The 14,900-nt window shown below is 41.1% G+C and overlaps 1 protein-coding gene across 2 annotated transcripts in view; it reads left to right on the plus strand.

The window, feature by feature from the left end:
• The window catches only part of polr3b (polymerase (RNA) III (DNA directed) polypeptide B), a 95,710-nt gene that overhangs the window by 26,439 nt on the left and 54,371 nt on the right, over window positions 1-14,900 (plus strand). For both annotated transcript variants that reach the window (XM_043709862.2, XM_087997074.1), the window contains exons 11-15: window positions 504-620; window positions 6,035-6,169; window positions 8,855-9,016; window positions 9,750-9,950; window positions 14,146-14,308. In XM_043709862.2, the coding sequence (XP_043565797.1) occupies window positions 504-620; window positions 6,035-6,169; window positions 8,855-9,016; window positions 9,750-9,950; window positions 14,146-14,308 (778 nt within the window). The remainder of the gene's footprint in view (window positions 1-503; window positions 621-6,034; window positions 6,170-8,854; window positions 9,017-9,749; window positions 9,951-14,145; window positions 14,309-14,900) is intronic.

Consider the following 14,900-nt stretch of genomic DNA (forward strand, 5'->3'; position numbering starts at 1 on the left):
TTTGAAAAAGTTCCACATTTCCACCACATAATGTGTTGCAACTCTATAGTGACAGCACTGAACTTACACTATAGTATTCTTAGAATATGTAAAATGAAAGTTTGAGGTTAAAGTTCAATAAACAAGTGATGTGCTTGCTCTTATAAGTATTAATGGAAAGACATTTCTTGTTTTCTTAATCTAGAAGTGACTGTGAAATATGATTACATTTGGCAGATTTAAAAGGGACCTAGGGGGCAACTTGCTCACACAGAGGGTGGTGTGTGTGTGTGTGGGACAAACTGTCAGAGGAAATGGTGGAGGCAGATACAGTTGCAATATTTAAAAGACATCTAGGTGGGTGTATGAATAGGAAGGGTTTAGAGAGACATGGACCAAAGGCTAGCAGATGGGCCTAGATTAATTTAGGATATCTGATTGGCATGGACAGGTTGGGCTGAAAGCTCTGTTTCCATGCTGTACATCTCTGACTCTATGATTCTTTTTCCCTTTTTGACATGCAGGCATTAAAGTATATTGGAAACAAAGTGCGCAGACAGCGAATGTGGGGAGGACCGAAAAAAACCAAGATGGAGGAGGCCCGGGAGCTGCTTGCATCGACTGTACTTACCCACGTGCCTGTAAGCATCATGTGAGGCTGGAGTTGGTTCCACTATTTTTTTTAATTTCACTTGTGGGATGTGGGTGTCCTTGTTTGGGTCAGCATTTATTGTTTGTCCTGAATTGTCTGTGAGAAAGTGGTGGTGAGCTCTCTTCTTGAACAGCTGCAATCTATATGCTGTAGACCCACAATGACCTGATTTCCAGGATTTTAATCCAGTGAATATCCCAGGCTGTTGAGGGAGGCAAGGGAGGAAGCCTGGTCTCCGAGTAATTTTGAAATCTCTTGCCATATGTGAGGTGCCAGAGGACAAGAGGACTGTGAGCATTGTCCTATTATTAAAAAAGGGAGGAACAAATAGACCAGGAAATTGCAGATCAGTCAGTCTAACCTCAGTGAGTAAGTTATTAGAATGTTGAGGGATAGAGTATATCTGCCCTTGGAGAGACATGTAATAATCGAGGATATTCAGGATGGAAAAAAAAATCAGATATTGCTGGAAATACAGCAGGTCAGGCAGTGTCTGTGGAGAGAAAGCAGAGTTAACATTTCAGGTCCAATGACCCTTCTTCAGATCAGTTTTTGAACTGCTGAGTTTTTCCTGTAATTTCTGATTTTTTTTTGTTTCTGAATTCCAGCATCCGCCATTCCTTTTTATTTGTATTCAGCATGGATTTGTTAATGGCAGGTTGTGTTTGACAAATTTGATCAATTTTGTTTGAGGAGGTAACCAGGAATGTTGATGAAGGTATTACATTTGCAAGGCTTTGATGATGTCTGTCATGGTCAGGAATGTAAGAACCCATGGGATTCAAGGCAAAGAACCATATGGGATCCAAAATTGACTGAGATGCAGAAAGCAAAGGGTGACAGTAGAGGGATCATTCGGTGACTGTAGAGGGATCATTCTGTGACTCAGTTTATTTCCAGTGGAGTTCTGCAAGGACTTTGTGCTGGGGCCCTTGCTATTTGTGGTGTTGATTTAATCATTTGGTCTTAAATGTAGGGGGCACAAATAGAAGTTTACAGATAACACTAAAATTGGTAGGGTGGTAAATAGTAAGGATTGTAGCAGTGAATCATGGGAAGATATCAGTAGACTGGTTCATGGTCATAATTAGATCAGATTTTTCAGATTTATTAGATTTATTTCAGAATTTTCTTTTATTGAATTCATATTCTATGGCAGGCTTCACACCTAGATTCTCAGAACATTACCTGCACCTTTGGATTAATGGTCCAATGAAAATACCACTCGGCCATCTCCCCCCCCCCCCCCCCCCCCCCACCGTTCACAATATTTCCTACGTGAGTGTATTGGCTACACTTTTTTTAAATTATTAGTGACATGTGAAGTGATTTAAAATATCCAGTACTTGTGAAAGGTTCCATATAAGTGCATTTTTTCTTACAGTTTGATGCTTAAACTTTAAGCATCTGTAGGATGTATGGACAAGATTAGAGAAATCTTTTTTCAGGATGGATGAAGCATTCATTTATTGCCTGCTGTGTTTGTAGAATTTCCTGTTTTTGGTTTAGATCATCTCTGATGTTAATACTTTCTCTTGCTTTCTGTCATTGGGATATTCTCTTAATGTGAATTTAAATTAAGAATAAAGCTTATTTCTAAGCATGTTAATATTCAGAAACAGATATTTAAAGCACTTTGGAACTTTTATTTTACCATTTATTTTAGTAGAAAAGTCAAACTTAGCAGTTGAAAGAAACTGATTAGAGAAAATATTTCTGTTTTACAGATTTAATTTGATAAAATTCTTTTTTTTCGCTCTCTCACTCTCACCTCACTCACTCACTCTCACCTCACTCTCACTCTCACCTCACTCTCACCTCACTCTCACCTCACTCTCACCTCACTCTCACCTCACTCTCACCTCACTCTCACCTCACTCTCACCTCACTCTCACCTCACTCTCACCTCACTCTCACCTCACTCTCACCTCACTCTCACCTCACTCTCACCTCACTCTCCCCTCACTCTCCCCTCACTCTCCCCTCACTCTCCCCTCACTCTCCCCTCACTCTCCCCTCACTCTCCCCTCACTCTCCCCTCACTCTCCCCTCACTCTCCCCTCACTCTCCCCTCACTCTCCCCTCACTCTCACTCTCACACACTCTCACACACTCTCACACACTCTCACACTCTCTCTCATACTCTCTCTCATACTCTCTCTCATACTCTCTCTCATACTCTCTCTCATACTCTCTCTCATACTCTCTCTCATACTCTCTCTCATACTCTCTCTCATACTCTCTCTCACACTCTCTCTCATACTCTCTCTCACACTCTCTCTCACACTCTCTCTCACAATACTCTCTCTCACTCTCTCTCTCTCTCACTCTCTCTCTCTCCTCACTCTCTCACCATCTCTCTCACCCTCTCTCTCTCTCTCTCACTCTCTTCTCACTCTCTCTACTCTCCTCTCTCTCTCTCCTCTCTCTTCTCTCTCTCTCTCTCTCACTCTCTCTCTCTCACTCTCTCTCTCTCACTCTCTCTCTCTCCACTCTCTCTCTCTCACTCTCTCACTCTCACCTCTCACTCTCTCTCTCACTCTCTCTCTCTCACTCTCTCTCTCTCACTCTCTCTCTCTCACTCTCTCACTCTCTCACTCTCTCTCTCTCACTCTCTCTCTCACTCTCTCTCACACTCTCTCTCTCTCCCTCTCTCTCTCTCTCTCTCTCTCACTCTCTCTTCTCTCTCTCTCTCACTCTCTTCACTCTCTCTCACTCTCTCTCTCACTCTCTCTCTCACTCTCTCTCTCACTCTCTCTCTCTCACTCCTCTCTCTCTCACTCTCTCTCTCTCACTCTCTCTCTCTCACTCTCACTCTCTCTCTCACTCTCCTCTCTCCTCACTCTCTCACTCTCTCTCTCACTCTCTCTCTCACTCTCTCTCACTCTCTCTCTCACTCTCTCTCTCACTCTCTCTCTCACTCCTCTCTCTCACTCTCTCTCACTCTCTCTCACTCTCTCTCACTCTCTCTCTCACTCTCTCTCTCACTCTCTCTCTCACTCTCTCTCTCACTCTCTCTCTCACTCTCTCTCTCACTCTCTCTCTCACTCTCTCTCAATATGTATTATATATATATATTTGTGTCGACGTTTTAATCTCTTATAACAGTGCGTACAGCTGTTTTTATTTGGAGTCAGTGAAACAAAAGCTATTTGAATGATTCTAGTGCTGAAGCTGTTTCCTTTCACATTGCGGGCAGTTCTGTAATGTAACAAATGTTCCTATAGTTACCCATTCTATTAACAATCAACAGCAGACTCTAGTTAACCAATTAAAATGATCCTGCACTTACTCATTGCAACTTAAGTAAAGGAAGAACTCTTTTTTTAAAAGACCTTTTGAAATGAGCTTATATTGTCTTAAACTTCATGAGGTCAGCAGCATCTTAGTTGGTGGATCGTTTTTATCACTGCTTCATTTGCTTACATGAATGTATAGTAACCCGAAAGCAAATTTCAGGCTGGATAAAAGACTTTGGAGTCAATGCAGCCCTTCCATTCCCACAGTAATCTCTTCGGATGATCTAGCCCTCAAATTCTGATGGTATTCCTTTGGTGTATCATTAATAATGCTGAATGTCCTTTTGTTGATGAGTACCTGCCAAGGTCAGCAGTCAGAAGCAGGCACACAGTTGTCTGTAGTGCCCTTTTTTTTCCACAGCAAAGGGCAGCTGTAGTATAAAACAGCCATTCTGCAGCTGATAGCGTCAGTCAACAGTTGGTTTTAGATCGTCTACTGAGACCTTCAGCCGTGTTTTGATAGACTTGGTTATTTTAATATGTTCTTGATTGACCTGCTACCTTCTACCTCCTAAATGTGACAATCCAAAGCTCTGTTGCCCTTTTCTAACTTGCGTCAAATCAGGTTCACCATCAGCTTGCTGACCTACGTTGGTTCTCCCTCTGGAAGTATCCTGATTTGAGTGGTTTTTTTTAAAGACTAGATTTCCTACAGTATGGAAACGGGCCATTTGGCCCAACAGTTGCACACCGACCCTCCAGAGAGTAACCTACCTACCCATTTCCCTCTGACTAATGCACCTAACACTACAAGCAATTTAGCATGGCCAGTCCACCTGACTTGCGTATTTTTGGGAGGAAACTGGAGCACCCTGCAAACATGTGGAGAATAGGCAAACTCTGCATAGTCGCCCGAGGCTGGAATTGAATCCGGGTTCCTGGCACTGTGAGGCCACAGTGCTAACCATTGAGCTACCATGCCACCTAAATCTTCATATGCAAATCTCTCCTTGGCTTTCCCCCTATCTCTCTCATTCCTTTCAGCCCTACAACCCTGAGATCTCTGCATGTGTCTAATTCTGACGTCTTGTACGTTCTTGACTATCATTGCTGACCCTGGTATTATTTCCTTCTCATAAACCTTTTTCCTCCTTTAATTTGCCCTTAAAATCTACCTCTTTAACAAAGCTTTTGGTCACCTGGACTCATATGTACTTAAGTGGCTTGGTGTCAAATTTCATGTTCAAATTCAGTTCCGAAGAAGTCATACCAGGTTTAAAATGTTAACTGTTTTTCTCCACAGAGGCTGCCATACCTGCTGATTTTCTCCAGCGTTCTGTTTCATACTGTCTGAAAGTCATTTGTGGGGATTCTTAAAACAACTTGTATTTCCTTAGTGCTAAGTGCTGACATCAAAAGTGCTGGTCAGAACCTAACCAGGCCTTTGGCAAGCAAACTTTTGACAAACTGTTAGATGCAGTCAGATTCCACGCAGATACATTTCATGGGATGAGGGATGTGTAGAGCTCTCTACAATGAGTTGTAAATATTGCTGTTGACCCTATATGCAGCTCTGTAGAATTTTTTTTTGTCCCTGACCATTGCTTGAAAGACCCATGGTGAAGTTTGCCAGTGTGTAGTGAGCCGTTCTAAATTATCAGAGGCTGTGCCTCAGTATAAGAGTGCTGTCAGCCATCCTAATTAGCATTCCACCTCTAAATAAAAACAGAGCTTCTTATAAAGTAAATGGGGAGGTATTGTTTCCAGTGGTTGCTGGGATTGGTAATCAGAGGAGACTCCTTTAAAAGCAGTTGGTGAGAGGACCAGCCCAGAGCGACAGGAGTTTCTATTTACCCCATGACCTATGATCCTTCAGAATGGGCAGTGGAAGCAGATTCAGTAGTTTTTAAGAGGAAATTCATAAATGAATCCAGGGGAATAATTTCCAAGGTTAAGAGGAAAAGAGGAATGGGACTAATTGATCACGTGTTTAAAAGGCTAGCGCACACGCATACACTAAATGGCTTCCTTCATGATTCATTCTACCTGCTGTCTTTCAATTGGTTTTCAACACGGATGGCACTTCACATGCAACTCGTTGGTTCTAAAGTGTTTGAAGCTTACAGAGGGTACCTTAAAACAAAAGCTTGTTCTTCTCCTGTAGGTCAAAGAATTCAACTTCCGTGCAAAGTGTATTTATACTGCCGTGATGGTACGCAGGGTGATTCTAGCCCAAGGGGCTAACAAAGTCGATGACAGAGATTATTACGGTAACAAGCGTTTGGAGCTGGCTGGGCAGGTGAGTTTGATTCCTCATCTCTCTTCCCTTTAACCTTTTTCTATCAAGTAACCATTATTCTCCCATTCCTGTTTGGATAATCTTTTGTGTAATGCAACCATTGATTCCTCTAGTCCAATTGGTCCCATAAACTGGGGGTTCAAGATGAGGGCCGAGCTCAGTGTGCTAATGCTCTGCATGAATTGACAGCTCCATTTGGGGCCAAGCAGTGTAAAAGGTAGAAGCGTTACACTTGTTCTTCAAGTCGGGTTTGAGCCATGTTGAGAAAGTCTTGAGGTATCAGTTTGTTACACTGCATCAATTTATATCAGGTCACTTTTACATTATGGCCTTGGGTTGAGATAAAAGTCCTGTTCTTCAAAATTGTCATATTTTCTCCTGTTTTTCCTCAGTATGCTAGTATGGACCCAATGGGCTGAATAGCCCGTTTCTGTAGTGTAAATACTATGTAAGGGAAAAGAGTCATTTTATTTTGCGCACTATATAAATGTTCTGCCGAACAACCTGGTGTAGCCACACAGAATCCCTCAACAGAATCCATAATCCTCTGCAACAAGCCAATGTTGTATTCCCCTTCCCAGTAGGCCACAATTTTGTTCCTCCCCCCACCCCATTACACTCCAAACCTGATTTATCACCAGGCCATTTTCTGTTGACCTGACACACTCCAGTCTGATTCTCATCACTTCTCTCCCCTGCTTCCCTACCTTGCCAGCACCTCTATTGTGTGATCACCAGTTTCAGTGAAATAGAAACATTGAAAATGTAAATATTAAGGAATCGGACTTCTTAGTCCTGTTGAGAAACAGTCACCTGTCTCCCTGGCAGAGATTAGAGTGTAAGATTTCAAGTCTGCTCCTCTCTCTCATTTCTGCCTCACCCCCTGTCTCTTCATGCTCGACCATGTAAGGTATATACCCAAAAGAAATCAAACCCTGAGAGAAGTGTGTCAGCTACGGCTCAGTGGATAGTACTCTTCCCTCTGAACCACAAAGTCCCAGGTTCAAGTCCTATTCTTGGACTTAAGCATGTGATAATCAAGACTAAGACTCCAGTGTGAGACTGAGGGAGCACTGCACTTTGGTAGTGCTGTCTTTGGATGAGATATTAAACTGAGGCTCTGTTTAAGATCTAATAGAGCCATTGCATAGGAGCAGGAGAATTATTCCTGGTACCATGGCCAACTTCCATTTCTCAATCGACCTAACAAAACCATATAATATAAAAAAGAAGGTGGAATACAATAATTAAGATGTAATGTTGTGACAATCAAATCAGATGTTGAAGGTAATGGGATTTTACATGTGTTTTGTCAATAAATATAAAATAGTCACACTAAGAATTCTTTGGCTGTAGTTTATTTGAATTCAGTTTGGCTAAATAGGAACACACAAATTAGAAGCAGAAATAGCCATTTAATCCCTCAAACCTGCTCTGTTGTTCAACTAGACCATATTTGATCTGACTGTGGCCTCGACTCCGTGTTTCCATTTACCCGTGATAGCTTCTGACTCCCATGTTGGCTGAGAATATATCTGTCTCTGTCTTAAAAATATTCATTGACTTTCTCCACTGCTCTCTGGGGAAGGAAAATCCAAAGAGTCATGACCTTCTCAGAGGGAGACCCCTGTTTAAAATGTAACCCCCCCCCCCCCCCCCCAAAAACCTAGTCTGCTCGATGTTTCATTCCTATGTACACTGGTGCAACTTCTGAATTATATCTCTGTTTAAACTCTTAATGATTTTCAGTGTGACAGTGGATTTTAAAATATCTAGACGTTGTCATTTTGAAGTTAGATTACAGAAGTGCATTTGAGAAAATTGGGTTGTGAGATGATACTGAATAACCCAAAGAGGGAGGCATTGCTTCTATATTGGGAATGTAATGGAATAAAGGATGCTGTGTTCAAAATTATAGAGACAATGAGTTTTAATTCCAGACCACATGGGATGGAGCAAATCAGAATCTGCATTAGCTTGTAGATAAGAGTAGGGCAGCTAACAGTGAGCCTAATTCCATAGTCCTGCCTTAAGTCCTTCACCACTAGAGATTTGATAGGCTTGGAGCCAGTGGAGATGTTTGTAGAACCTGCCAGTTTTCTGGCTTAATCTTTCACCTTAATATTCTGTGTTTTTTTAATGTGTTCATTATTTCCTCAGCATTTCCCTATTCTTTGCCAGCAGTTTTTGTCTTAATGCTGCTCGCTTTGTTGGTGAGAGATATGGAATGGTCCCAAAATCAGGGCACCCTGGAAAGCAAGGGATTTCCCCAGTGACAAAAGAATAAAACGTTGACTTTGGAGATTGTCTAATCCTCCCCACTCCACTAATGTAATTAAATCTGCCCTCCTGTCTTTAAATTCACAACTAGGTTATGTGAAAAGAGAATTGGCACTCGGAAGGTTTCAAAGATAAATAGAGGATCTCGAGGTACCTAATTAGAATTCCCTGACATTAAGCTAATTAGCGATGGATATTTTAATTTCTATATTAAATATGTAATTGTTTTTCATGTATGTTAATACCATTGACTAGCTGTTTGCAGATGAACTAATTATTTCTAAAGCGTACCAGATTTATGGAAACCAAAAGTAAACCTAATATGAATGTTATCGTGGACTCTTCATTCCCCCTCTCCTAAAAAGCTCTAGCTCTGCTTTCATTCCTTCCTCTTCTGTTCTACAGCTTCTGTCTCTGCTTTTTGAAGATTTGTTCAAAAAGTTCAATTCTGAGCTGAAGAAGATTGCTGACCAGATTATTCCCAAGCAGCGGGCAGCCCAGTTTGATGTTGTGAAGCACATGCGGCAAGACCAGATCACTAATGGCATGGTTAATGCCATATCAACCGTAAGCATTTGTGTTCCTTTGCGGTTGACCTGTAATTCTTTCAGTTTTGTTTTATTTCTCAAATAAATTAAGATAGAAAGCAGAATGTGCAATGAAAATCAAACCAAATGGGCAGAGGAACTTTACAGCTTAGTTGTGAAGTGTAATGTTGAGATTGAAAGGCTATAAAGTGACTAATTGAAAGGTGAGATGCTGTTCTTCAAGCTTTCATTGAACTTCCCTAGAACAATGCAAAAGACTAAGGACTGAAATGTTAGTGTCAGAGTAAGGTAATGAATTAAAATGGTACTAAAAGGAAAGTCAGGGTCATGCTTGCGGATTGAATGGGAGTGTTCTGCAAAGCGGTCTCCCACTATTGAGGAGACCCCGTTGTAAGCAGCAAAGAGTATATTAAATTGAACATACATTAAAAACCTTGGAGGTAGGGAAAATGGCAGAAAATGAAGACAAGGGGAGCCCTGTTGTAATTCTGGGAGAGAGGGTAAGAGTGACAGCAGACTTGCTAGTGGGCCCTGAAACATAAGCTTGAATGTGTTCTGGATCTTTTTACATGCACTATTCTTTTCCTGAGCAATTATCTACGATTATTGAAAGAGCTGTTTCATGCAACATTACATTGTCTTTTTATATTTGAATAAAATTTTCTTGCTTCTTCCCTAACTGGTGCCTTGTTTAGGAATTTTGCCTAAATGGTACAATTCTCGAAGTGTTCCCACTATTTAATTTCTTGTAGGGGAATTGGTCTCTCAAAAGATTCAAAATGGACCGTCAGGGTGTTACTCAGGTGCTGTCTCGTTTGTCTTATATTGCTGCCCTGGGTATGATGACCAGGATCTCCTCTCAGTTTGAAAAGACGAGAAAAGTGAGTGGTCCCAGATCGCTTCAGCCATCACAATGGGGGATGCTGTGCCCATCAGACACACCTGAAGGAGAGGTAAATATTCCATCTTTGAGATTTTTAAACCTGTGTTATATGAAAAATTCCCATTCAACTGAAATTGTGAATGCAATATTATCAACAATGCTTACAGGGTAGCAATTTACAGGGGAAAGAGTAGGGGTATGTGAATCGTTGTATCGTGCCCTTTCAGTGAGCTGGCACAAGCACACTGGATCAAATGGTCACCTGCTGAGAGTTAAAATTCAATGATTACATGGACTGTATACATTTATTATCCGTACCTAGATGCCCTTGAGAAAGTGATAATGAGCTGTTTTCTTGAATTGCTTCAGTCCATTTGCTGCAGGTAGACCCACAACATTGCTTTTCCTATCAAAGTGGATAACTTCACACTGATTCCTTCAGCCATGTTCTTGTCCTTTCACTTAGCCTGTCCAATGAGTTTTGCTTGGAACTTGCTTGTGGTGGTCTTCACAATTCCCATTCTCACCTAGTTTAGTGGCAGCAGCAAATTTTGGAAATAACTAGTTTTTGAGAAGATTTATAGCTCAGGTTAAGTCTGGATGTAGGTTTGCTCGCTGAGCTGGAAGGTTTGTTTTCAGAGGTTTCGTCACCATACTAGGTAAAATCTTCAGTGAGCCTCTGAATGAAGCATTGGTGGTGTAGCCCGCTTTCTGTTTGTATGTTTGAGTTTCCTTGGGTTGGTAATATCATTTCCTGTGGTGACATCATTTCCTATGGTGATATCACTTCCTGTTCTTTTTCTCAGAGGGTGGTAGATGGAATCCAAGTCAATGTGTTTGTTGATAGATACAGTTGAGGAAGGACACTACTTCAACTGGGATGACACATCCATCCTAAGACAAGCCAAACTGAGACACGCACAAGAATTCCTAGAAGCATGGCATTCCAACCGGAACTCTATCAACAAACACTGACTTGGATCCCATGTACCACTCCCTGGCAGAACAGGAAATGACATCACCATAGGAAATGACATCACCAACCCAAGGAAACTCAAACATATAAATAGAAAGAGGGCTCCACCACCAGTGCTTCACTTGGAGGCTCACTGAAGATGTTACCTATTATGGTGACAAAACGTCTGAAAACGAACCTTCCAGCTCAGTGAGCAAACCTACATCCAAAATTTGGAAATATTGCAAATGTTCCCCACATCCAAATCATTGATATAGATTGTGACCAGCTTTGACCCTTGCAGTACTCTGCTGTAAATACCCTGCCATCCTGGGAATGAGATTTGCAAAATGCACTGCAGAAATTCATCAAAGACCCTTAGGCAGCACCTTCTAAACCCATGATCATTGCTATCTAGAAGGACAAAGGCACTAGTTTCATGGGAACACCATAACCAGATCTCAAAGCCATTCACCGTCCTGACTTGAACCTACTGAAAATTCATATAAGCCACATCCAGTGTTTTCCTTCGTTACAAGAAACATCCTTAAAAATACCCTGGCAGATTTGACTGGCCATTAGCTTAAACTCCACCTTCCCAGTTTGACGTTGCCATTCCTTCAGTGTCATTAGATCAAAATCCTGGAATTCCATCTCTAATGGCATTTGTGGGTCTGCCTACAGCACATGGACTGGCAGTGATTCATACATCTCAAATCAATTTTTTAAAAACACTATCTCTCTCACCCTCTGTATCTCTCTCTCTCACCCTCTGTGTGTGTCTCTCTCTCACCCTCTGTCTCTCTCACTCTCTTAACCCCACTCCCATATGTTCTAAATTTCTGCACAGGTCCTCAGCAAAAACCTACTGAAAATCCATATAAGCCACATCCAGTGTTTTCCTTTGTTACAAGGAACATCCTTAAAAATACCCTGGCGGATTTGACTGGCCATTAGCTTAAACTCCACCTTCCCAGTTTATCCCTTGAATCCCAGACAGATTTAAAAGCAGCCTTAAATATTTCCAGCAATGAAACATCCACAATCCATAGGGTAAAGAATTCCAAAGATTCACTACCTTTTTGGGTTCAGAAATATCTCTTCACCTTTGACATTGACCTTCTTTTGAGACTGTGCTGCTTGGTGAGGCCACTTTTGGAATACTGCATTCAATTCTGATCTCCTTGCTATAGGAAAGATGTTGTCAACCTTGCAAGGGTTCAGGAAAGACTTACAGGATGGTGCTGAGGTCTGAGAGTTTGGGCCAAGTCAAAGGCTAAATAGGCTGGGGCTTTTTTTTTCCCCTGGAGCCTCTGAGGCTGAGGGGTGACCTTTACTGAGGTTTAATTAATCATGAGGAGCATGGATAGGGTGAATAGCCAAGGTTTTTTTCCCAGGGTAGGGGAATCCGAAGCTAGAGGGCAGAGGTTTAAGATGTTAGGGGAAAAACTTAAGGGAACCTGGGGGAAACTTCTTCATGCAGGGGGTGTTGCACGTATGGAAAGAGATGATGATGGAGGCAGGTACAATTACAACATTTAAAAAGCATCTGGACAGACACATGGGGGGTTTAGAGGGATAATATGCCAAATGCTGGCAAATGAGACTAGATCATTTTAGGATGTCTGATGAGTTAGACTAAAGAGTCTGTTCCTGTGTTGTATAAATCTATGCTGTGTTCTAGATTCTCCAAAGTCAACCAGTGATTCAGTGTAAATTCTGTAAAACCCCTTCAGAAGCTTATGTTTTCCAGTACAATTGCCTCTTACTTGCTGGGGTTTAGAGGAATAAAGATCCAATTTAGTCAGCCTTTCAACAAAATACATCCCTGTTCTCTTAGGGTCTTCAATATAAAAATCTCCTTCCTTGGATATTGAAATCAAAACTGTACACTGTGTCATCATAAAAACACAAGATCCTGAAAATTAGCAACATGAATATGACACTTGCTCTCTGAAGCCTGCTGACTCATTCAATAGATCTTGGTTGATCTGATTTTGACCTTTAACTACACTTTCCGATCTAGCCCCACAACCCTTAACTCGCTTGTCAGTCGTGTATCTGCCGGACTCTGCCTTGAATTTGTTCAATGAACGAATATTGAATTTATCCAGCGCTCTCTGAGGAAGAACAGTCCAAACATGATAATCCTCTGTGACACCACCTTTGTGGTGATTTTAAGATTTCTTATTTTTAGACCATAAGACTCAGGAGCAGAAAGTAGGCCATTCGGCCCATTGATTTTGCTCTGCTCATCAAAGCTGTCATAGCTGATCTGATTTTTAATTCACTTTGCTGCCATTTCCCCTTTAACCTTTGATTCCCTTACTGATTAAAACTGTCAATTTCAACCCTTAATATACATATCAACCCAGCTCTTCACCCCTCTGTGTGGTAAAGAATTTGAAAGAAGAAATTCCTTTTCAACTCTCTTAAAATGGGTAACCCTTTACTTTCAGAACATGCCATCTGGTCCTAGACATTCCCATGTGGGGAAACACTTGTCCGCGTGACTTGCATCCTGTCAAGCCCCTAAGAATCTTGTTTTTCACCATATACCCAATTGTACTCCAGTCCCCTTGCAATTAAAGGCTAATGTGTCATTTAGCTTCTTCATTGCTTGCTACACCTGCATGCCTGTTTTATGTTCCTTGTACAAGTACATCTACATCCCTCCAAAAAACAACTGTTCCAAATTTCACATCTTAAAACATTGTAATTTTCGATTTCTAACAACTAAGGTGAATAACCTTTTACTGCCCGACATTATATTCCAACTGCCACTGTGTTGCCCATTCAATTTTCAGTTGTCCTATCTATATCACTTTGCAACCTGAGTCCTGCTCACAGTTTTGTATTACCACCAGACCAAGAAACATCACTCTCAGCAGCTTTGTCACCTTATTAACATATCTTTCCATTACGTACTTAACTAAATTCCATCCTCATTGGAAAACTGTGGCCTGTCACCTGAATTCATAATTTTTGCTCTGATTTGTTTTCCTACAACAGGTATCCACATTTTTAACTCCCCTCATTACAGAATCCAATAATGATTCAACATTCAACCCATCCCTATAACAGTTCTTCATTTTGAGACCTACTCCGTTTTTAAGAATGGGATTTTAAATTTAACCATCAAGACTACTCACTTAGAGGTGTGAGGGGCTTGAATTTTCCTGAACTCTGCTATAGTCCAAGTGGTAAAATATTTTTATCCTGGATCAGGCCTGCCTCTCTTCACAGTGCAAGTGAACAATTTGTAGTTTCCGTTGTAACATCATGGCCTTTGTTTCTGCTGTAAATGCAGGCTTGCGGTTTGGTGAAAAATCTGGCTTTGATGACCCACATCACAACAGATATGGAAGATGGCCCCATAATTAAACTCGCCTTTAATCTTGGTGTCGAAGATGTAAATCTGCTCTGTGGGGAAGAACTGTCATATCCAAGTGTGTTCATTGTATTTCTAAATGGTAAGCAACTCTTAACTTGGTTCTGTTCATTCAAGCTGAATATATTTACAATCAGTATGAGTTCATAGGGGACTTACTAAAAAGGCTAACACATGGCTTATGCCATAGAACACCTAACGTATCCACAAATGTTACCCAGACTGTTCTGAACATTGTACTTTTATGGTTTATGATCTTCAGTTCGAATTTGTCCCAAACTCATTGCATGTGACTCTTCTCAAACTTTGTAAGGATCTGGACTGAATTTCCAATATCTTTGCTATATTTCCCTGAGGTGCAGCTTGACATCAGGATGAGGGCTGGACAGGGCAGCCTCCCCAAGTCCCACTATAAATTTTGATGTTAAACGCCCTCCTCTTTTAAAGTGATAATAATTATTCTGGCAGCTCAGTTAACATTTGCATCTATTATGGTATGTTGTTTTTGGGAAGTGGATTGCTGTTTGAGAGAATAAGCTCTTCTGGTATTTTATTCACTAATGGCTTTGGACACACTCTATCTGGGCATTTATTGCCTATTCGTAGTATTTAGTATTAAAAGCTTGTTTTAATGTGAATGTTTTACAGATAAGTGTCCTTCATTGTCTTTGCAT

This window comes from Chiloscyllium plagiosum, unplaced genomic scaffold (genome assembly GCF_037043375.1).
Source record: "Chiloscyllium plagiosum isolate Xiang-an unplaced genomic scaffold, Cpla_swu_hap1 HiC_scaffold_19, whole genome shotgun sequence".
In the NCBI taxonomy this organism is placed as follows: domain Eukaryota; kingdom Metazoa; phylum Chordata; class Chondrichthyes; order Orectolobiformes; family Hemiscylliidae; genus Chiloscyllium; species Chiloscyllium plagiosum.